The sequence below is a fragment of the Ammospiza nelsoni genome, chromosome 22, assembly GCF_027579445.1.
Source record: "Ammospiza nelsoni isolate bAmmNel1 chromosome 22, bAmmNel1.pri, whole genome shotgun sequence".
Classification (NCBI taxonomy): Eukaryota; Metazoa; Chordata; class Aves; order Passeriformes; family Passerellidae; genus Ammospiza; species Ammospiza nelsoni.
The window spans coordinates 148,422-171,121 of NC_080654.1; the positions used below are offsets into that span (position 1 = coordinate 148,422).

The following is a 22,700-nucleotide window of genomic DNA, read 5'->3' on the forward strand; positions in this document are numbered from 1 at the left end:
GAAGTTTGCGTGTCCGGATCACCCTCCCCGCTGGAGCGCGAAATTTCCTCGCATTCTGTCGCGACAGGGCTCGCGGGGCTCGCTCCCCTCACGGTTCCCGCCCTGCGCGCGCGGCCCCGGAAGCGGAAGCCGCGCAGGCTCCGGAAGAGCCGCCGGCTCCTTCCCGGCAGCGCCGCCATCTTGGCTTGGGCCGTGAGGGAGCCGCGGCCGCCGCTGCCCGCCCCGCCCGCTCCGCCGCCATCGCGGCCCGGCCGCCGCTCCCCGCCTGCCTCCCTCCCTCGGCCGCGGGCAGGAGGGGCCGCCCGGGGCCTGGCGGCCGCGGAGAGGTGAGCGGGACGGGGAGGGACGGGCGGGCTGCCTTCCTGTCTCACTGTCTCTCTGCGTTCTCCTTCTCCCTCCGTTTTCCCCTGTCCTTCCCTCCCTTTTTCACCCTTCGCTTCTCTTTCAGTCCTTCCTTTCCTCGGCTGCCTTCCTGTCTCACCCTTCTCTGCCGTTCTCCTCCTCTCTCCTTTCCCCGTCTCTCTCGTTTCTCCTTCCTCCCTCCTTTTTCCCTCTCCTATTTCTCCCTCTCCTTCCCTTCCTCCTTTTCCACCTTTCCCCTCTCTAAGTCCTTCCTTTCCTCTTTCCCTCCTTCCCTCCCTCTCTGGTTCCTCTTTCCCCTCTCTCATTTTCATTCCCTCCCTTCCTTTTCCCTTTCCCCTTTTCCTTTCAGTCCCTCCCTCTTTACCTCTCCCTTTCCCCCTTTTTCTTTCCCTTCTTTCTTATTTTCTCCTCTCCCTTTCACTCCCTCCCTTCCTCTTTCCCTTTTCCCCTCTCTCTCCATTTTCTCTTTTCCTCTTCTCCCTTTTATTCCCCCGTTTTCTCCTTTTTGTTCCTCATTTTTACTCCCTTTCCCCCCTCTTTTTCTGTTCTTCTTACTCCTTAAAAATTCAAATAATGGAATTTAAATCCAAATCATTGAGTATATCTCTCAAAACAACCCATAAAGTGGATTTTATAAAGACCTGGAGAAAGCTTCTACGAAGCTCTGTGCTTATTAAAGTTACACTGGTTAATTGTTGTAAATTAGATTATATTATTACGATTTTCCATTATTTTTGCTCTGTAAAAATTGAAATATTTGAGTTTATATCTTAAATACAACCTATAAAATAAAATTCTTTGGGATTTTATTTTTAAGGTTTTCTGTGATTCTTGCTCCTTAAAAACCGAAATAATTCAATTTATATCTCACAGCCCATAAAGTGGATTTTTTTTAAGGAGCTGGGGAAAGGTTCTACTAAGCTCTGTGTTCACTGAGGTTGCATTAATGAATTTTAATGAGTGGATGTAATTGTAATTAACGTGTGTGTTAATCAGATGAGCAGCAGCAGCAATAAGAGGGCCCCCACCACAGCCACGCAGAGGCTGAAGCAGGATTACCTGAGGATCAAAAAGGATCCAGTGCCTTACATCTGTGCTGAGCCCCTGCCCTCCAACATCCTGGAATGGTGGGCATGGGATGGGGAATGGGAATTGGAATGGGAGTGGGGAATGGGAATTGGAGAGTGGGAACTGGGCTGGGAATTGGGACAGATTGTCCCTCACCCCGGGAGCTGGGGTGCACTGTCCCTCGCCCCTGAGCAGCAGAAGCTTTCCCAGGCTCTCAGCTCCTTCTCCCTCTCTCTGGAGTCTGGGCAGGTGCAGAGGGAAGCTTTGCCTGAGGCTGCTCCTGGTTTTTTGGGCTATTTGTGGGTTTCCCCAGTGTTCCGTTCCCCTCTTTTCCAGGCACTACGTGGTGCGAGGGCCTGAGCTGACCCCGTATGAAGGTAAATCCCTGCCTGGAGGGTTTCCATGGAAAAACAGGAATGCCAGGGGGTGGGAAAAGGCAAAATAACCCCACTAAAAACAGCTCCAAAAACTGGGAAGGAGGTGAAGAAATAGGGATGCTGCTGTCAATCGTTCTTGTCAGGAATGGGATTTATTTAATACAATTTTATATGTATTTATTAAATATAATTTATTTCACACATTTTTGGGGTAGTTAGGAGAAGGAATAAAGCAGGGGAGTTGGGGATGGGAATTTGAATTGGGGTGGGAATTATTAATTAAATATAATTCCTTCAACCCATTTAGATGGTTTAGAAGAAGGAATGTAGCAGGGGAATTGAGGATGGAAGTTATTGATTAAATATAACTCATTTAACCCATTTTTTGTTGTTTTGCAGGTGGATATTACCACGGAAAATTAATATTCCCTCGAGAATTCCCTTTCAAACCCCCCAGTATTTATATGATCACCCCCAATGGAAGGTTCAAGTGCAACACAAGGTAAGGGCTCCTTCCTAACCCTGCAGCCATTCCCATCCCAGCCATTCCCATCCCAAATCCAGGACTCCTTCCCAGTATTGCTGCCATTCCCATCTCAAACGGGAAAAAATCTGGGGAAAAAAACCCAGCCATCCCAGCCATTCCCATCCCAGCTGGGTCCCATCCTAAATCCAGAACTCCTTCCCAGTATCCCATCCATTCCCATGCCAAATCCGGGACCCCACCCCAGCCGTTCCTTCCCAGCCCAATTCCCGGTTCCTGGCTGTCTGTCCCTGGCCAGGCTCTGTCTGTCCATCACGGATTTCCACCCGGACACCTGGAACCCGGCCTGGTCCGTGTCCACCATCCTGACGGGGCTGCTCAGCTTCATGGTGGAGAAGGGGCCCACCCTGGGCAGCATCGAGACCTCTGAGTTCACCGTGAGTCCCTTGGGGAGAGTTCCACCAAATTTGGGGGTTCTGGGGGGTAAAGCCTGGCTGGAATTTGGTTCCTTTTTCCAGTCCTTTTTCCTTGACCCTGGTCAAAAATTAACATAATTTATATGTACAGACATTAATTTGAGTGAAAAATACTCAATTTTAAGAGCTACAAACCACATAAGAAGCCTTGGGAATTTGGGAAAATTTGCAAGGTCTCAGGGATAAAGCTTGGCTGGGATTTGGTTCCTTTTTCCTGTCTCTCCCACAGGTCCACAGGATGAAAAATGAAAAAAATTTATGCCCCACAAACCTCTATTTTAGTCAGTAGTCCTCACAAATGTGATGTTTTAAATGTTAAAACCCACTTGGTGTGAGCTTTGCACCGTTCTGGTGGGAAATCAGGGGTGGAATTGAAATAAATGGATTGAATTTACATGGAATTGCTGATAAATTTGGTTTTTCTCCCCAGAAAAGGCAGCTGGCTGCGCAGAGCTTAGCATTTAATTTAAAAGATAAAGTCTTCTGTGAGCTCTTCCCTGAAGTGGTGGAGGTAAGGAAATCTTCATTCATGATTCATTTTTCAGCTCCAGACTTCCCTTGCCGCCCCTCCCCAAATTCCACTTTCCCATGCAGGAAATAACCAACAACACCCAAATCACCCCAAATTCCATTGAATTTTCTGTTCCCCCTTGCAGGAAAGCAAACAAAAGCCCCCAAATCCCCACAAATTCCACTTTGCCACTGAATTTCCTCTCCCTTTTCAGGAGATGAAGCAGAAGCAGAAGGCCCAGGACGAGCTGAGCTCCAGGCCTCCGTCGCTGCCGCTGCCCGACGTGGTGCCGGACGGGGACGCGCACCTGGGGCACAACGGGCACCCCCTGCTGCAGGGGCAGCGCGCGGCCCTGGTGCCCGGGCACGCCGGGGGGCTGCAGCAGCCCCCCAGGAACCACGGACTCTTGGGGGGAGCCCTGGCGAACTTGTTTGTCATCGTGGGCTTCGCCGCCTTCGCCTACACAGTCAAGTACGTGCTGAGGAGCATAGCCCAGGAGTGAGAGCCCCGCAGAGACCAAATTTTACTGGGTTGGGGGTGACCGGGGCTCTTCGGCGGGGAGAGGTGGGGTTTGGCCCTGCCTGGGTCACGGCGGGCTCGGGGAACCTTTTGGTTTGTAGAGTTCTGCTCCATCTGTGGCTTCAACAGTGAAGATCTTCAGCCAAGTTTTATTCTGTTGAGTTTTCACTTCAGGATGAATGGGACTCTTTGGGTGGAAAATTTGGGATTTTTTGTCCTTCCTGGGTCATGGTGGGGCTTGGTGAGACACGTTGATTTGTAGAGTTCTCCTGCATCTGTGGTTTGAACATTGAAGATCTTCAACAAATTTGACTCTGTTGACTTTTCAATTGAGGGTGAGTGGGACTCTTTGGAATGGGGCTCTTGGGGTGGAAAATTTGGGGGTTTTTGCCCTTCCTGGGTTGTGGTGGGGTTTTGGGTTCAGAAGTCAAAACATTGTTGGGGAGCCCCTTTGATTTGTAGAGTTCTCCTCCATCTGTGGTTTTAACAGTGAAGATCTTCAGCCAGTTTTGACTCCATTGAGTTTTTCATTCAGGATGAGTGGGACTCTTGGAATGGGACTCTGGAATGAGACTCTTTGGGTGGAAAATTTGGGGTTTTTTGCCCTTCCTTGGGTCATGGTGGGACTTGGTGAGACACGTTGATTTGTAGAGTTCTCCTCTATCTGTGGTTTGAACATTGAAGATCTTCAACAAATTTGACTCTGTTACAGAGTTTTCGCTTCTGGTTGAGTGGGACTCTTGGAATGGGGCTCTGGGGTGGAAAATTCGGGGTTTTTTGCCCTTCCTGGGTTGTGGTGGGGTTTTGGGTCTTGCTGCTGGTGAGAAGTCAAATATATTGGTTTTATTGTCCCAATAATTGGTTTTATTGTCCCAAAAATGGGGGTTTGTGTCCCAAAATTCAGCATCTGGGGCTCTGGGGATGGAGGGAACAGCACCTGGGGAGGGAAAAATTCCAGTTTTGGGGTGGGAATAACAAAGGAGCTCCTGCAGAGCAGCTGGGTCAGAGGAAAACCCCAAATGTGGTTCCACTTGATTCAGGATTTGCTTTAATTCTTAAAAAACCCAAAATTCCTTTGGGATTCATCTGCTGAGGTAAGACTTAAATTTTGTTTAAAACCATCAAAACCCCAGCCCAAATTTTTTGGTTTTTCCCCTAAAAAATTGTTGCATTTAAACCCCAAAATTCCAATACTTTGGAATTCCCTGGATTGGGAGGAAGATTTGTGGGATCCCTGTGGATTCCGGGATTTGGGAATGGAATTTTTATTCCCATTTTTTGGGGTTGATTTGTGTTTTCCTGGGAATTCAGCTTTTGCCCCCCAAAAAAAGAAAAAATTAAATTTCAACCTCTCCCTCGGATAAAATCTTGGGATAAATCCTTGAAATTGCAGCTGCAATTCTGTGGATTTAAAAGTTTGGGAATTTTCCCACTGAATCTTTATTTTTAATAAAAATTCCTGGATTTTGGGGGGATTTTCCCCCTTTTCCTGGATTTTCCAAGCTCAGAGGAGTCGGAATGGCTGCGTTATAAAGTGATTTATTCATGATAAAAATCCATAAAAAATCGACTTTGTGGGGCTTTTTTGGGGAATAAAATTCCATGGGGAAAAAAATGGGATTTGGGATATTTCAGTTCATAAATAAAATAATGAAAATATTCATTTTTCCTGATTGTTTTCCTTTTTTCAGTCGGATTTTCCAGCTTCCCTTGGATGTCTTGGTGTCTTTCCTTCATCATTCCATAATTCCTGTAATTCGTGAAATTTTGGGATATTTTTGGAGCATTCCTGATGATAATTACTGATTTTAATTAACATTAAATTATAAATAATAAAATATAATATTATAAACTAGATAGATAATAATTGCAATTATGTTAAAATTATATATCTGATTTGTTTATAGACAAATTACAAATTATGAATACTTGATCATTTAATAATTACAGATAATTTAATTATTGATTAATCATGGATTAATTAATCCTGCCATTTTCATGGGGAAAAAAAAAATGGATTTTTAAAGCCAGAAAATCTGTGTCCAGCAAAAAAATCACCAAAAAAAAGGGAATAAATTCCATAAAAACTCCAGGAATTCCCAAATTCCTGGAATTTCTTTTGGGAATGAGGACGGCTCATTAGGATTAATTAGGAATTCTTAATTAGCGCCGGGAGCTTTGCCCTGCCGGGTTATTTCCCTTTTGGAGTGGCAGAAATTTGGGAATTTTTTCCATTTTTCCGGGAATTTGGGGTTTTGGGGATCGGCCACGAGGTGGCGCCACCGTGTCGGGAATTGGGGCTGGAGGGGATTTGGGGAATCCTGGAAAATCCTAAACTGGGAACGATCCCGAAATCCCGAAATCCCAGCCTGGGGGCGGCTCTGGGAATGGGGGAATTCCCTGGGGAATATTTTATGGGATTGTCACAAAATCCCGGAATGTTTGGGGCTCTGGGAATGGGGGATATTTTATGGGGAATATTTTATGGGACTAAAATTGGGAAAAGAATTTTTGGGGCGATCTCCAACCTCTCCAGGAGAAAGCCAGGATGGGATGATCCCAAAAATCAGGAAAAGGATTTTTGGGGATTATCCCAAAATTGAGAAGAGGATTTCGAAATTGAGAAGAAGATTTTTGGGATGATCCTGAAATTGGGAAGGGGATTTCTGGGATGATCCAAAAATCAGGAAAATTATTTTTGTGATAATCCCAAAAATTTGGGGATATTCTGGGGGGATTTTTGGGATTTTTCCCAAAAAATCAAGAAAAGGATTTCTGGGATGATCCCAAAATTGGGGAAAGGATTTTTGGGATGATCCCAAATTCGGGAAGGGGATTTTTGGGATTTCCCAGCCTGGGGCTCTGGGAATTCCATCGGCCCCGGGAAGGTCCCGCAGGCGCCGGGGAAGTCCAAAATTATCAACAAATCCCAAAAATGAGCAACAAATCCCGCCTGGAATGTGCTGGGCTGAGCAGCCCTTAACTCCTGCCATGCTGAGGACGTTCCATCGGGACTTTTCCCCTTCCCAAATTCCAGGGTTCCATTTCTTCCCATTCCCAAATTCAATTTTATTCTTTTTTTCCCTTCCCAAATTCCTTTTTTTCCCCATTTTTTCCTGCCCTCAAATTCCACGTTTTTCTGGAGGTGCTGCCAAAAAACCAGGGGAAAAAAATTGATTTTTCTGGATTTTGGGTTGGGAGTGTCCCGTGCCTCAGTTTCCCCAAGATCCAGAGTTTTCCTCCCAATACATAAAACTTTTTCTCCTTATCCACAAAACTGGGAAATAAAACAGGGATTCTGCTCTATCCATGCTGGAGTTTATCCCGAGGCAGGGATTTCCAGCCCTGCCAGGTGCTCCAAATTCCCAAAAAAACCCTGATTTCCCTGGGATAAATTCCCCCAAAAAAGCTGATTTTCCTGTGAGAAATTCGCAAAACCCTCCTGATTTCCTCAGGATAAAATCCAAAAAATCCTGAATTCCCTAGGATAAAATCCCCCCCAAAACTCGGATTTTGCTGGGATGCGCGGGGAGGGAGCGGGCGCTGATCCCGATCGGGGGCAGTTCCATTATCGGGGAATGTCATGGCATCGTGGAGCGGCGCCTGCAGCTCCTCCTTTTTTCCCTTTTTTTTTTTTTTTTTTTTTTTTCCTGTTTTTTTCCTCCTCCTTTTCTGGGAGTTGATGGAAACTCCTCCGGGAAGCCGCGAGGAGCCGGAGCCGCGGCAGGAGCTGCGATTTGGGATTTGAAATTTGGGGTTTGGGATGGGGAACCCGCGCCCTCCTGCCCCCTGACAGCGCCGGGGGCTGCGGGGATTTTTTAGGGAAAAACCGAAAAAAGGAAAAACTTCGGGAAGCTCCATCTGCTCCTGCCGGGCTCGGGAGGTTTCGTTCCCCCCGCGGAGCTTTTGGGGTGTGGGGAATTTGGGGTTTGGTTTTTGGGTTTTTCTCGGGGGGACGTGAGGCATTTGGGGTTTGGGATTGTTTTTTGGGATATGCTTTTTGGGGTTTGTGTTTTGGGATGTAAGGAATTTGGGGTTTAGGATTTGTTTTTTGGAGTGTGAGAGGTTTGGGTTTTGGGATTTGTTTTTTAGTGTTTGAGGAATTTGGTTTTTGGGATGTGAAGGATCTGGTTTTGGGAATTGTTTTTTGGGGTGTGAGAGGTTTGGGGTTTGGTTTTGACGGTTTGGTTTCTTTGGGATGTAAGGAATTTGGGGTTTGGGATTTGTTTTTAGGGATTTGTGTGAGGGGTTTAATTTTGGGGTGTGAGAGGTTTGGTTTTGGGGATTTGTTATTTGGGGCGTGAAGAATTTGGTTTTGGGGATGTGAAGGATTTGTTTTGAGGGATTTGTTTTTTAGGGCGTGAGGTATTTTTGGGGGGGTGTGAGGGGGTTTTTTTTTTGGGATTTGAGGGATTTGGTTTTTGGGGTGTGACTAATTTGTTGTATGGGATCTGGTTTTTTGGGGTGTGAGGGGTTTTTTGCCGTTTGTTTTTTGGGATGTGAGGGGTTTAGGTTTTGGGATTTGTTTTTTGGGATGTGAGGGGTTTGTTTATTAGGGAGTGACAGTTGTTTTTTGGGATCTGTTTCGAGGAATTGTTTTGGGATGTGAAGGATCTGTTTTTTGGGGTGTGAGGGATTTGTATTTTGGGATCTGTTTTTCGGAGTGTGAGGGATTTTTTGGGGGGCGTGAGGGATCTGGTTTTTGGGAACTTTTTTGGGATCTGTTTTGGGGTGCGAGGCATCCGTATTTTTGGATCTGCGTTTTGGGATCTGCGTTTTGAGATCTGTTTTTGGGCTGTGAGGGATTTTTGGGGTGCGAGGCTGGGTCTGTCCCCCCAGGGCCGGCCCGGGATGCCCGCGGTTCCCCCGGTCCCGGTTCCCCGCAGCGCCGAACGCAGCTCGAGCGTTTCTGCCGGGAATGGACGGGGCGGTGCCGGGCTCTGAGCCGAGCCGGGCTCAGCCCTGCCCCGCAGCTTTCAGCACCTCCAAAACCAGCTTTAAACCAAACCTGGGAGGGTTTAGAGCCTCCAAAACCAGCTTTAAACCCAATCGGGGAGGGTTTAGAGCCTCCAAAACCAGCTTTAAACCCAATCGGGGAGGGTTTAGAGCCTCCAAAACCAGTTTCAAGCCCCATTTCGGGGGGCAGAGTAAAACCAGTTTTAAATCTGATTTGGGGTCAGAAGGGGCTGAGTAAAACCAGTTTCAAACTGGATTAAAGGGGTCGGAAGGGGCTGAGTAAAACCAGTTTCAAGCCCCATTTGGGGGGTGCTGAGTGCCTTTCAAACCAGTTTTAGGCCGGGTTTAGGGCAGAGCATCTCCTCGCCTCTGGGATTTCTGGGAAGCTCCCACGGACTCAGCTGCATCTCCTGAGGATCCAGAATTCCAAACAAATTCCAAATAAATTCCAAATAAATTAATCTCCGGCTTTTCCATCCTGAGGAGCTGCTTGGAACCTCCTGGAATTTGGATTTTTTTGGACACAAATCTGCTTGGATCCTTCTGAAATTCTGATTTTTCTTTATACAAATCCAGTTGGGTCCTTCTCACCTGCTTAATTCTGGATTTATTTTAGAGAAAAATCTGGCGTTTTTTGCTCCTGAAGGATTCTCCTCCGGCTCCTTGATTCTGACCTGGTTAACTTGGATTTATTTTGGACACAAATCTGGGTTTTTATTGCTGATTGCTTGGATCCTTTTCACCTGCTTCATTCTGGATTTATTTTAGAGACAAATCTGATTTTTTTAATTGCTCCTGAAGGATTTTCCTCCAGCTTCTTGATCCTTACCTGATTAATTTGGGGTTTTTGGATTTTTATTGGTACTGGAGCATTTTCCCCCTGGCTCCTTGATCCTGACCTCAGAAACTCAGGTTTTTTTGGACACAAATCTGATTTTTTTGGTCCTGGATCATTTCCCCTCTGGCTCCTTGACCCTGACCTGGTCGGTTCCAATTTTTTGGGACACAAATTGGATTTTCCTCGGTGCCACCATGCGGGGCTGGTGGCTGCTGCTGGCGCTGCTGTGCCACCAGCTGTGTCCCCGCATGGTGACAGCAGCCAGGAGGGACAGGGACAGGGACAGGAGGGGCAGGAAGGAGCACCCAGAGCCCCTGAACACCTCCCTGGCCAACAGCGAGGAGCAGCCCAAGGTGGGTTTCCTGCCTTTTCTGAGCTGATTTTGGGCTCATTTCACCAATTCTCTTTGGTTTTTTATGTAATTTTCATTGTTCTCCATGTTGGGAACAGCAGAGAACTCCCAAGGTGGATTCTGGGAGTTGAATGATCCATTTTTCCATCCCCTGAACATCTGGGTGGGTTTTCCATGGAATTTCAGGGGATTATCAGGGAATGGGAGTCCCAGCAGTTGCAAAAAGATCTCTGAGGGACTCAGAAAAAAAATCTGAGGAATTTTCAGAGCTACTGGCTCCTCCTAATCCCTCAGTGTCCTCCAAAAGCAGCACCACCAGCCCAGGCTGGATTTTTGGGACTCCTGAGGCAAATGATTTACTGGGATTTTCCTGCCTTTTGGGCTGGATTTTTGGGACCCTCTGAGGCCAGTTCTCGTCCTGGTGTGTCCCCAGCTCCTGGGCTGGATTTCTGGGAGCCCCTGAGCTCAGTCAGTGCATGATCCTTGTCCTGGTTGTCCCCAGCTGCTGGAGGCTGCAGATGCACGGCTCACAGACCCCCGCAGGACCTGGATCTCCTTCGTGCACCGCCCAGATGACGGCAGCAACTCCAAGAGGAGATGCAAAGGCAAAGACAAGAAATTGGTAGGACTTGCACTCCACGTGTCCCAGTTTCCGTCCTGCTGCTCATCCTCAAGGTTCCAGCTTTTCCCAGCCCAAAGAGTGCTAAATTTCCTTTTTTTTTTTTTTTTTTTTTTTTGTTTAATTTCTCCATTTTTGAGAAATTTGAACCTTCTTGCTTTGGCAGAGGAGATGTGGGAGTTTTGAACCAGCCACTCCTAAACTGAGCCTTTCTCGTCTCTCAAATTGAGCCTTTTTTAGGTTATTTTCCCGCTCGTTAAAAACAAAATCAGTATTTTTTTTCCCCATCCAAGAGATAAAGTCCAAGTATCCCAAAGGACCAATTAATCAAGGTGTGGACAAGTGGTTTATTTCAAATTAATGAGCTGAGTGACAGCTCATTAATCACGTGGCACTTTTCATCTACTGCTTGGACAATCTTGGATTCTTTTAATAAATTTAATTATTTGAGGAATTATTTGCATCCTCTGAATGTCTGGGCAGCTTTTCCGTGGAATTTTAGAGGTTTATCAGAGGAATGGGAGTCCCAGCAGCTGGAAAAAAATCTCTGAGAGACTCTCAGAGCTCTTGGCCCTTCCTGATCCCTCAGTGTCCTCCAAAAATTATCAGGAATTTTCTGGGAACAACCCCCCTCACGTTGCTGATGTTCCTGTAGGATTTTCTGCAATTCCCAGGTTTTAATCCCAAATTTTCCTTTGTTTGTTCCCTCAGCGAGGCCTGGTGGGGCCTCCGGGGCCTCCTGGGCCTCAGGGACCTCCAGGAGCTCCTGGGGCTGAAGTCACCAGGGAAGATCTTCTGCAGGAGTTCAAGGAGATCTTGAAAGGTAACAGATTTTAAAAAGTCAAAGATTTCCAGAGGATATTCAAGGTAAAGGGTGTTAAAGGCTGGAGGATCTTTGTTTTGGTGAAGAACCATGAACCAAAATGGTGACCAAAAATGTTCCCCCAGTGCTGCTGGGCTTTAATTGGAGATCCAAGTGCAGAATTCCAGGCACACATTAATGGTTTCATAGGCCAGGCCCTTAAATGAAGATTTTATTTCCTTTTATTTCATTTTATTCCTCTTTTCCCCTCAGAAGCCATGGAGCACAGGGCCTCCCTGCCCATCTCAGCCCAGCCCAGCCAGCTGCTGCTGTCCCTGGAAGAGGTTCCCTCACAGGAACAGTCAGGCCATAAAATGAAGATTTTATTCAATTTTATTTCATTTTATTTCCCTTTTCCCCTCAGAAGCCATGGAGCACAGGGCCTCCCTGGCCATCTCAGCCCAGCCCAGCCAGCTGCCCCCACTGCTGCTGTCCCTGGAGGAGGTTCCCTCGCAGCGGCGCGTGGAGGAGGCGTTCCACTGCAAGCTCAAGGGCCAGGTGCTGGTGGACAAGAAGACCTTGGTGGAACTCCAGAACTTCCAGCCGGTGAGGAACTCCAGCCTCATCCTGCTGGGGATCAGCTCCAGGGCTCTGTGGGGCTTCTGCTCAGCCCAGAAACTCCTCTAGGGCTAAAAGGAAGAGACAAATCCATGAGGTGTCCAAAGGAGGCCACAGGTGGATCCACCTGGGATCCCCTTTTTAAATTCATTATTCTGGAGGTTCTGCCTCTGATGGATCCACCTTGAATCCCCTTTTAAAATCTGATATTCCAGAGGTTCTATCCCTGATGGATCCACCCGGGTGAATTCCCTTTTAAAATCCATGATCCCAGAGGTTCTGCCACTGATGGATCCACCTGGGATCCTCTTTTAAAATCTGATATTCCAGAGGTTCTATCCCTGATGGATCCACCCTGGTGAATTCCCTTTTAAAATCTATTATCCCAGAGGTTCTGCCACTGATGGATCCACCTGGGATCCTCTTTTAAAATCCACCATTCCATTATTTCCCAAACTTTTGGCAGCCTAGCTTGGCAGCCAGACAGGATCAGCCCTGAGGCATGGGCAGGGCTGGAGGGAGAGCTGCTGCCTCATTAATTAGCAGGGAAAATGGGACTAATTAAGGCATCCCAGCAGTGGGCTGCTGCTTCCTGTGCCTCAGGCATGAGGTGCCCAATTCATTCCTGATTTTTCCTGGCTGGGAGCTGCTGTGGGAGGCTCTGGGTGCCAAACTGGCGCCGCAGCCAGGGACAAGAAGAGTCGAGTTTGGGCTTGTGCCCTCTGGGAAAGGGGAATGCAGAGCCAGAGCAGAGCAGGGATTTGGGATCAGCACAGGGATGGAGCCAGAACAGAACAGGGATAGATTTGGGATCCGCACAGGGATTCAGGATCAGCCCAGGGCTGGATTCGGGCTCAGCCCAGGGCTCAGCTCTGCTCTCTCTCCACAGCCCGTGGCCAAGGGCGCATTCCTGCGGGGCTCGGGGCTGAACCTGGCCACTGGGCGCTTCACTGCCCCCGTGGGTGGCATCTACCAGTTCTCAGCCAACATCCACATCGGTGAGTGCTGCCCCAGGGAGCCTAAACAACCCAGAGAACCCCTGGAGAATCCCCAGATATTCCAGAGGTTCTGCCACCGATGGCCCATGATGGATCCCCTTTTTAAATCTGATATTCCGGAGGTTCTATCCCTGATGGATCCCATTTTAAATCTGATATTCCAGAGGTTCTGCCCTGATGACCAGTGATGGATCCACCTTGTATCCATTGCCTTTGGCTCCATCAGATAAGGAGGAACCCTCTGGCACCTCCTGCAGCCATCCCAAGGCTGCTGATGTCCCTCTGTTCCTCAAACCCCAGAATTTGTGGGATTTCTGACATTTTCCCTCTGTTTCTCCCAGACCACAGCGAGCTGAAGAGCAAAGTGCAGCTGCGGGCGCGGGACAGCGTGCGGGTGCTGATCTGCATCGAGTCCCTGTGCCACAGACACACGTGAGGCACCCCAGGGGCACTCAGGGGACTCCTTCCCTCTACTTTTCCACATTTCTGAACATCTCAGCCAACTTTGGAAGATGAAGTTCACCAAAAGTGGATTTTATGGCATAAATTATTTTTTTGTGTCCCAAGGGAGGCTCAGGGGAATTTTGGGAGCTTTTCCAGCAGAGGGCAAAGCTGTGGCTCTGTCCTTGGCCCCAGACCCCAAATCCCTGCCCAGGTTTATTTTAATGCCCTGCCCTGAGCTCCTCCAGAAATCCACAGGTCCAGAAATGAGGGTGACTTTGGGACAGATCCCAGAGCAATCAGTATGGATTTGGGACATGTCCCAGAGCAGTGGGAGTGATCTGGATGGATTTGGAACAGATCCCTGAGGATGGATTTGGGACAGATCCCAGATCCCTCAGGATGGGTTTGGGACACGGATTTGGAGCAGAGATTTGGGGCAGGTCCCAGATTCCTCAGAATGGGTTTGGGACAGGTCCCTCAAGATGGGTTTGGCGCAGGGATTTGGGGCAGGGATTTGGGACAGGTCCCAGTCCAGGCGCGCGTGGCTGGGACAGACGGACGGAGCCAGCAGCAGCAGCGCTGGGAGCCTGCCTGGACACATTTCCTGTGGAATTTCCTGGGAATGCCAGCCCTGACTCACCCATCCATCCATCCATCCATCCATGGGGCTGGAAAGGCCCCGGGTTTTGGGACGAGCCCCGGAAGCTCGGGAAGAGCAGGGGAGGGCTGGGGCAGGACCTGACACAGCCTCACCTGAGCGGCTGCCAAGGGCTCCAACCTCTCCTTTCTCCTGGGAAAAACTCGCTGGGACTTGCTGGGATTCATCACAGGGAAAAATATAATTAATAAAAGTTAGGAAAGGAGTTGGTTTAATTGGGAAAATAAGGAAAAGCCAGGATTAAAACTGAGTTTAACTGGGTTTGTGCTGAGTGGCAGGTGCCAAGGGGCTCCCACTTGCTATTTTTGCTGGAAAAAGCATGTTGGGTTTTGCAGGGATTCATCACTGGGAGAAAAATGATTAAAAAAGAAAGGAGGAAAAGGGCTGATTAAATTGGGAAAATAAGGAAAAACAATGATGGGCAGGAACCAGCCAGGCTTAAAACTGAGTTTAACTGGGCTGAGCAGGTGCCAAGTGGCTCCAACTTTTCATTTTTTAAATCTGTTTATTTCTTATTTTTTAGGTCCTTGGAAGTCATTGCTGGCCTGGAAAGCAACAGCAAAATCTTCACTGTTTATGTCCATGGCTTGCTGCAGCTGCAGGTGAGGCCCTGAAAATTGGGAATTTCTGCCCCAAATCTCTGGGCAGGACAAGGAATTAGTTCCTGGACTCTCCCCTGGAATTCCAGGAAATAAATAGCAAATAAATAATTAAATAATAAATAAATCTATAAATAATGATAATGTTAAAATTAATAATTATTAATAAAGAACAATAAAATGAATAATTAAATAAGTAGCAAATAATAATTAAATAATAAACCCTCTTTGTTCCTACATTTAAAGGAGGGAAATTCCTCACCTGGGCCAGCACCAGGAGGAAAACCTGACTGGGGTTTCACATTCTGAATTGAAGGCATGGGAAAAAGAAAAATCCAATACTTATAATAAATTTTAATTTATTTTTATTTCCCAACTCTCCCCTGGCATTGCACTCCCAGTGGAGTTCTATTTCCAATGGAATTTCCATTCCCAATGAATTGAAATTCCATTCCCAAGGGGATTTCTTTGGGAATTTCTATTCCCAGTGGGATTTCCCCCCTCCCAGGAGGGGCTCTGAAGCCACTTCACCCAAAAATGCGCCAGGACAGGAAGGATTTTTTTTTCAAAAAAACCCAAAAAACCCCAGACCAAATTCCTTCCAAAGCCACAAAAATTCTTCCACGTCATCAGCTCGGCCCCAGACTTTGGGCTGAATTCCTGCTGGGAATTTCAGGTTTCTGTGTGCCAGGCTCTGACCCCCAGGAGAGCCCTGCACTGACCTGGGGCTGAGGAGAAGCTTCCAGAAGGGAATGGTGGAACTGGGATTGTGGGTGTGGGGTTTGGATAGAAGGTGAGATGTCACAGGGTGGGAAACTCAGAGTTTGGGGTTTTAGAATATGGAAATAGCTATAGAGCAAGATGGAGGTTTTAGGGTGGTGGCTGGTCCTTCTTCTTCACCTCCTTCTCCTTTTTCTCCTTCTTCACCTTTTCCTTTTCCTTTTTCTCCTTCTCTTCCTCCTCCTCCTCCATGGCTTTGAGTGGTTTTGTGTAATTGGATAAAAACTCCACATTGCAGGCCATGGGTGGTTGGTTATTGAGTAAAAAGTAAAAATAATTTCTTAATTGGACACTTTATCCTTAAAAGGCCTTCTAGAGACAGACAGGGCTCCATTTTTTGGTGAAGTGCTGCAGAACTCTCAGTTTATAGGACAATAATATAGATAAGAACTAACAAACATCTGAGTCGAAACAAGAAATTCCATCTCTCACATTTAATCCCAGCCCTGGCTAAAAAAGAAGCTAAAACTCAGCAGATTCCTGCTGGTGGGAGGGATTTTCCCCTGTTTTCCCTGCAGAAACCCCCATTTTCCCATTTCCCTGCAGGCTGGCCAGTACACCTCCATCTTCGTGGACAACGGCGCCGGCGCCGCCATCACGGTCCAGCCCGGATCCGATTTCATGGGAATGCTGCTGGGAGCCTAGCAGCGAGGATGGCACCCCAAAATCCCCAAAATTCCCAATTTCCTGCCTTTTGGACTGAAAATAACCCCCTCACTTTGACCTTGAAACTGCTCCCTGCTCCTGCAGAATTTGAGTTCATCCCCAGCTCCTCCAGCTTTGCTTCCAGAAGTTGCTGCTGATTTTTGAGGTCCTCACCAGCTCGTTCTTCATCAGAATTCTGCTTTTTGTCCTCTTTTTACCCAAAAAATCCCTTGGAATATTTAATTTGTGCTTCACCAGGCGCTCACGGAGCAGCACGCTGACTTTGGGGCTCGTTGTGTTGTGATTTGATTATTTCACTGTAGCACTTGTAACCAGCACGGGTTTGGGTTTTTTTGGGATTGATTTGGGGTTTGTTTTGGGGTTGGAAATGAAGGATTGAGATGGGAAATATCAGAAATAAATCAGTGACTATTTTCTGTGTGGTGGGGAAGAAGGGGACAAGGATTTTCCAGCAAAATTACTTTTGCCAAGGGGTTGAGAATGGCTTGGATCCTCTCCCAGGCTCAGATTTGGGTGTATTTGACCAGGAAAATGTTGAATTTTCCTACAATCCAAGGAATCCAAGGCTTGAACTCTTTTATATCCTTTATATCAAAATAAAATTATATAATTATATATATAATATATATAATTATGTCTCTAATTATATATTTTCTAAATATAATTATATATATTTTATATTGTTCAAAAATATATAATATATATGGTTATATTTATATATATGGTTTTCCATAGTTTATATAGACAGTTTTCCCAGTTTATTTATTCACTCTCCCTCAATCCCGGAATCCCAAACTTTTCCCCAATCCCAGAATCCCAAACTCCCCCCATTCCCACCCCAGCCCCATTCCCGGGTCCATCCCATGGGTTTATCCCGCTCAGGACCCCAAAGGAGGAGCAGGGATTTGGGGATTTTTTGGGAATCTCTGGAGTCCCCTCCCGTCCCCCCAGCCCCAAAACCCCCGTGCTGAGCAGTTCCCTGTCCCACCCCGTTTATCACATCCTGGCATCGCAGATTTTTGTTTCATTCCCATTTTTTTTTGGCTCCAGGAGCTCTGGGAGTCAGGAATTTAAATTGGTGTTCACAGAGGAATGCGGATTTGGGTGCCAAAAACCCGATATCATCTGTCTGGCACCTCCAGGGCAGGTGATTCCCGGGAAAAATGGGAATGTTGGGCTGGGATTGGCACAGCCTGCAGCCCTGGGGGCTTCTCCTGCTCTCCCAGCACAGGGAAAAAGGGAATTTCCAGGACTTTCCAGGATTTTTCTGCTGTTCCTCCCTCCCTGCCCATGCCCAGTGGCTGTGGAGTCATTAAAGCTGGAAAAATCTGGGAGAAATCTTTAATTCTCTTCCCCACTCCCTGTCCCGAGTGTTTGGGAGCTGACCTGTGGGACTGGGATGTGGGATGAGGAATTTTGGGAATTTGGGAAGGGCAGATTCCAAAGGGGAATCCAGGAAAATCAGGGAGCTGCTGATCCTGTGAAAGCAGGAAGGACCAGTAAAACATGGCATTTTTATGGTTTTTTACTATGGAATGCTCCCTCAGGGATATTTCCCAGGGAATCAGGGATTGGGGTCCTCAGAAGTGCAGGAATTATCCCAAAATTCCCATTTTTTTTTTTCCAGGAGCTGTTTTCTTTTCCTCCCAGGTTTTGATTTCTTTTGTCACTTTGATCTGCAGACCAAGAGCGGGAGGGGATGGGAGGTGAGAGGCGGTCACGGGATATTGGATGCCCAAAAAAAAAAAAAAAAAAAACCACATGGAAAGGGGAAAAAAAATGGGAAAGGAAAAGCGAAAAATGAAAATCTGAGAGGGGACGGAGCAGGGGGGGCTGTGGGCATTCCCTGGGATATTTTGGGAATTTTTCACTCTGTCCCCAAAAACTGGGATACGATTCCAGAGCTGGAATTCCACTTTTATCCCTGGATTTGGCTGGGACTGGGAGAGATCCATGGAAAGTTCTGGTCCTGGAACTTCCAGAGATTCTGGGTCCGAATTTGGGTGGATTTTGGGGGAATTTGGAGTTTTCTGTGTGGATTTCGGGGAGTTTGGGGTTTTCTGGGTCCAAATCCATGCAGATTTTGCCAAGTTTGGAGTTTTCCGTGTGGATTTGAGAGAATTTGGAATTTTGGGGAGTTTGGAATGTTTTGGGTCCAAATCCATGCAGATTTTGTCAAGTTTGGCGTTTTCTGGGTGGACTCTGGGGAATTTGGAGTTTTCCATGTCCAAATGCAGGTGGAATGTGGATTTTGGGCAGTTTGGAGTTTTCTGCATGAATTTTGGGGAGTTTGGATTTTTCTGTGTGGATTTTGGGGCACTTTGGAGTTTTCAGTGTGGATTTGAGGCAGTTTGGAGTTCTCTGTGTCCCAATCCAGGTGAGTTTTGGGACTCTGGATTAGATCCCTGTGCCTCCCCTCTGCAGGAGCCGCTCCCCGGGACAACCCCGAACCTCGGGAACCACAGATTTGAGCAACTTTTGGGAATCTCCTCCTTTTTTCCATCATTTCCACCAAAACCCGCCAGCCTGGGCATGGAGCCAGCAATGAAATAATCCCAATTTTCTTTGGGAACGGCTCGAATTCCCTGCAGGCGCCACATCCCTGCCCGGGGGGTGGGATCCTGCTCGCCTGGCTGGGCTGGAGCCGGGATTTCTCTCTTTTCCCCTCCTCTTTCCCCCTTTCCCCCCTCCTTTCCTCCTCCTTTTTTCCTCCTTTTCCCTTTATTTTCCCCCTTATTTTTCCCCTCCTGTCAACCCCAGCTTTTCACTTTTCCCAGAATTTTTTCCTGGCTCCCAGTGAAAATTCCCAATTTTTTGGGATCAAGCCTGTGGACAGGGGAAAGGGATGGGGTGGGAAAAAATAAAAATCCCTCCAAAAACACCCAGGATAAACCCCCTTTTCCAAACTTCCAGCATTTTTTCTCCTTGGAGAGGGAAGCTGGGGGAGAGCAGAGGCTGCAAATCTTGGGAAGGATTAGGGTTTGACTCGGGCTCCAGGAATGTAAATGTGTTTGGCTCCATCCTGGCTGCAAACTCCTGCCTGGAGCCCGGGCCCAGCCTTTGTTTGCCCACCCTGGATGGGCTGGGAGTGCTCAGACTGGGACTTGGGAGGGACCAAACTGGGATTTGGGAATGGCCAAACTGGGATTTGGGAATGGTCAGAGTGGGATTTGAGTAGGGTCAGACTGGGATTTGGGAATGGCCAAACTGGGGTCTGGGAGTGTTCACATTGGGATTTAGGAATGCTCAAATAATTGGGATTTGGGAGTGCTCAAACTGGGATTTGGGAATGGTCAGACTGGGATTTGGAAGTGCTCAAACTGGGATTTGGGAGAGGTTTCGGTTTTGTGGAGGAGATTTGGGGGCAGCAGGAGGAGTTGGGGCTAAAATTGTGGGGATTTCCTTTCTTTTCTCTTCCTTTCTCTTTCCCCTTTCCCTTTCCCCTCATCAAGCCCAAATATTCACTACCTCAGCACCTTAAAAATTATTTTTTAATTAAAAATCACCTTTTAGGGATGTTTTTTCCCTTAGGTTTTAACAATTCCCATACCAGGATAAGGCCGGGATGTGCTCCCAAATCTGCTCCCAAATCCCGCTGTCCTGCAGGAGTGAATCCGCACAAAATCCAGGTGTGAACTCCCAAATATTGACCTGTGTGTGCAAAATCCAGGTGTGAACTCCCAAATATTGACCTGTGTGTGTGCAAATCCCAAGAGGCAAAATTCCCCCTGGGGAAGGAGCCAGAGCTCCCAGGGAAGGGAGATGAAGGGATCTGTCAAGTGGAATTCCAGGAGAAGTGGAAACTGCCAGAAATGGAGAGTCTGGAATGTGCCTAAAATAAATATTCCCTGCTGGGTGTTTATTTTGTCTGGAGGTTCCTGTTCAGGGCTGCAAATCCCTGCCTTGGGGTTCTCCAGGGAATGAAGGTGGATTTGGGATTTGTCTGCTGCAAATCTTCCCCTCATTCCCACATTCCCTGCAGGATGAGGCTGAAATTGTGCTGGGATGCTGTGGGATCACCCCTGGAATCCCAAAAGGATTCAGCTGGGATGGAATTCCAGGGTTCCTCCTCCCCTTCCTCAGGGAAGCAGCTGAGAATCCTTGGAAAAGCATCCAGGTGGGATTTAAGTCCCTGCCTTGGTATTCTCCAGAGAATCCAGGACTTGACATTGTCCTAAAGTGGATTTTGGAATTTATCTGCTGCAAATCTTTCCTTCATTTCCCCATTCCCTGCTGGGATGAGGCTGGAATTGTGCTGGGATGCTGTGGGACCACATTCAAGTCCAGCTGCCCCATTTGTTTTCCAGGATTCTCTGCCTGGATAAAAACCCCAAAACTCCCTCAAAAAATCCCACTTTGGGAGCACAAATAATTGATCATTGTGTTAATAATAAATCCCAATATTTGGGTTTATTCGACAAGGCTTTATGTTCATTCCTTTTTCTTCCCACACCTTTGGTTTTCCTGAAGGAATCCCTTTTTCTTTTTGGGATGCTTTGTGGGTTTTGGGTTTTTTGGGGGTTTTTTGGTTTGTTTTTTGGTTTTTTTTTTTTTTTTTTTTTTTTTTTTGGTGGAATTTTGGGGGTTTTAAAAGATTTTCTTTCTGATTTTCAGCTTGCTGCTCAGTGCTCCCACCAGGACACATTTCCTGGTTTTCCTGGATTTCCTGGATGGAATTCCAAGCTGTTTTCTCCCATCTGGAATCCAGACACCCACAGCAGATGTTCCCACTAATCAGAGCCTTCCAGATGTTCCCAGCCTTGGGATGTTTGTTTTACACAGGCAAAATCCCCAAAATTCCCCTCCAAATCCCAAATCCAAGAGGGAAACACCATCCCTGGGACTAATTGTGTATTCCTAAGGGATCTTGGAGCCTTTTCCCAGTGGATCATGGAGCCTTTTCCCAACAGATCCCAGTCCCATTTCCCAATAGATCCCAGCCCTTTCACCAAATGTTAGGAAAATTAATCCACAAAAAACCAAAAGACTCTGTCTCCTTTTTGGACACAAACCTCTGATGTTTGTGGACTGATTTTCCTAACACAATAGATCCCAGCCCCCTTTCCCATTGGAGCCCAGCCCCTTTTCCCAATGAATCCCAGCCCCATTTCCCAAATGGATCATGGAGCCTTTTCCCAACGGATCCCAGCCCCATTTCCCAACGGATCCCATTCCCATTTCCCAGTTCTGGGAAGGCCCCAGGCGCAGGAACCCGGGCGATCCCAGCCCCAGGAGGGCCCAGGGTGATCCCTGCTCCTGCTGCCGTTCCCTGGGAATGCTGAGCCCCCCTGGATGCAATTCCCCGCTGCCAGCGCGGCGCGGGTTGGACGGAGCCCGGCTGGAACGGCGTCTGCCGCTTTAATTCCCTAATAACAGCTCTGCCCTCCAGCCAGGCTGGAGCCATCGCCCGCAGCAGCCCCTGGCATGAAAAACTCCTCTGTGTCTGTGACACTGGGGCCTTTGATGGAGCAGCCCGGGACGGTTTCAGCAGCGGGGATTAAATATCCCAAATATCCCAATTAGTGCAGTTCACAATTAGTGACAATTAGCTGGTCCCTCTCCAACATTCCCCAAGTCCCCATCCTTACAGGAGGAGGAGGGAGGCAGCAGCAGGAGGATGCTGCAGAGATTGTTTCGGGGATGGTGAGGATAAATGTGAGATTAAATCCACTTCCCAGCCAGAATCCCCCATCTCAGTGTGATGGAAAAATGGAATTTTGGGATTCTCAAAAATCCCAAAATCCGTTTGGGATTGCAAACGACAAAGGAGAAGAGGCTGGATCTGCATAAATTTGCCCAGCAAAATTCTTTATATTTATATAAAGAAATATTCTATTCTATTCTATTCTAATCTACAACGAATTCATTAATTTGTATTCTGTATCCTGCCCAAGCCCCCAAACACAGGATTTTCCCTCTCAATTCCCACTTCTTTGTGGGAATGAGAGGAAAAAAGCTCTGACAGATAATTTTGAGTCCCAAAATGTCCAAGGGGAAGCACAGGAATGTTCAAATTCTCCCCAGTTCTGGCTGGAAATCCAGGTGGGTTCATAGCTGCCCTCTTGAGGGTCCCAATCCCTGCTAAATTTGGGAATCAAAGGTTGGAAAAGCCCTTTAGGATCCTCAAAACCACCTGGCTGCTGTTGTTCCCCAGGGCAGCTACAATAAAATTCTCCTTTCTCTGGATTGTTCTGGATTTGCCCAGAAAAATGAAAAAATAGGGAAAAAATCCTCCTATTTCCCTTTAACCAGTATCCCCCATTCACAACCAGGGCAGGATGTGAATTCCCAGCACTGCGGGGTGATCTCAAGAATCCCTTAAGGATCATTTAATCCCGATTTCTATCCTGAATTTTGTCTTTTCCTCGCCTTCCCTTTCCTGCTCTGCGAAGCCAGAGAGGGGAACAGGCAAAGCTGTGGGAAAATGTTGGATTTAAAGCGTTAAAAAAGGAGAGAGGGGGAAAAAAACCCCAAAATTCCTGGCTTTTAAATCAACCTCAACGCTGCTGATACAGTTGTTTACGAGCCGCTGTTCCAGCCCATTTCACGGACAAAAGCCAAGGGAAATGAGC

The 22,700-nt window shown here is 47.4% G+C and overlaps 2 protein-coding genes across 3 annotated transcripts; both read left to right on the forward strand.

The window, feature by feature from the left end:
• The first annotated feature begins 122 nt into the window (after nt 1–122).
• UBE2J2 (ubiquitin conjugating enzyme E2 J2) lies at nt 123–4,105 on the forward strand. The gene is made up of 7 exons (XM_059487526.1): nt 123–326; nt 1,360–1,490; nt 1,768–1,808; nt 2,208–2,310; nt 2,591–2,729; nt 3,199–3,279; nt 3,494–4,105. Exons 2-7 carry the CDS (start codon nt 1,360–1,362, stop codon nt 3,779–3,781), a joined length of 783 nt encoding a protein of 260 aa, XP_059343509.1. The 5' UTR covers nt 123–326; the 3' UTR covers nt 3,782–4,105.
• Nucleotides 4,106–7,507: 3,402 nt separating this feature from the next.
• Nucleotides 7,508–16,749, forward strand: C1QTNF12 (C1q and TNF related 12). Of its 2 annotated transcripts, none has more exons than XM_059487510.1 (8): nt 7,508–9,945; nt 10,447–10,566; nt 11,275–11,386; nt 11,790–11,971; nt 12,873–12,981; nt 13,323–13,413; nt 14,607–14,685; nt 16,009–16,749. In XM_059487510.1, the coding sequence occupies exons 1-8, from the start codon at nt 9,787–9,789 to the stop codon at nt 16,105–16,107; spliced, it is 951 nt and encodes a 316-aa protein (XP_059343493.1). In that variant the 5' UTR covers nt 7,508–9,786; the 3' UTR covers nt 16,108–16,749. The 2 variants fall into 2 exon arrangements, with proteins under 2 accessions (XP_059343493.1, XP_059343494.1); XM_059487511.1 differs by having other exon boundaries at nt 11,793–11,971.
• The last annotated feature ends 5,951 nt before the right edge of the window (nt 16,750–22,700 follow it).

Bases quoted from the DNA above. Each gene is read 5' to 3' on its own strand.
- UBE2J2 (XM_059487526.1), top strand. From the start codon at position 1,360: ATGAGCAGCAGCAGCAATAAGAGGGCCCCCACCACAGCCACGCAGAGG. The intron at 1,491-1,767 runs GTGGGCATGGGA...CCTCTTTTCCAG, and splicing joins CCCTCCAACATCCTGGAATG to GCACTACGTGGTGCGAGGGC. The intron at 2,311-2,590 runs GTAAGGGCTCCT...GTCCCTGGCCAG, and splicing joins AGGTTCAAGTGCAACACAAG to GCTCTGTCTGTCCATCACGG.
- C1QTNF12 (XM_059487510.1), top strand. From the start codon at position 9,787: ATGCGGGGCTGGTGGCTGCTGCTGGCGCTGCTGTGCCACCAGCTGTGT. The intron at 12,982-13,322 runs GTGAGTGCTGCC...TGTTTCTCCCAG, and splicing joins CTCAGCCAACATCCACATCG to ACCACAGCGAGCTGAAGAGC. The intron at 14,686-16,008 runs GTGAGGCCCTGA...ATTTCCCTGCAG, and splicing joins ATGGCTTGCTGCAGCTGCAG to GCTGGCCAGTACACCTCCAT.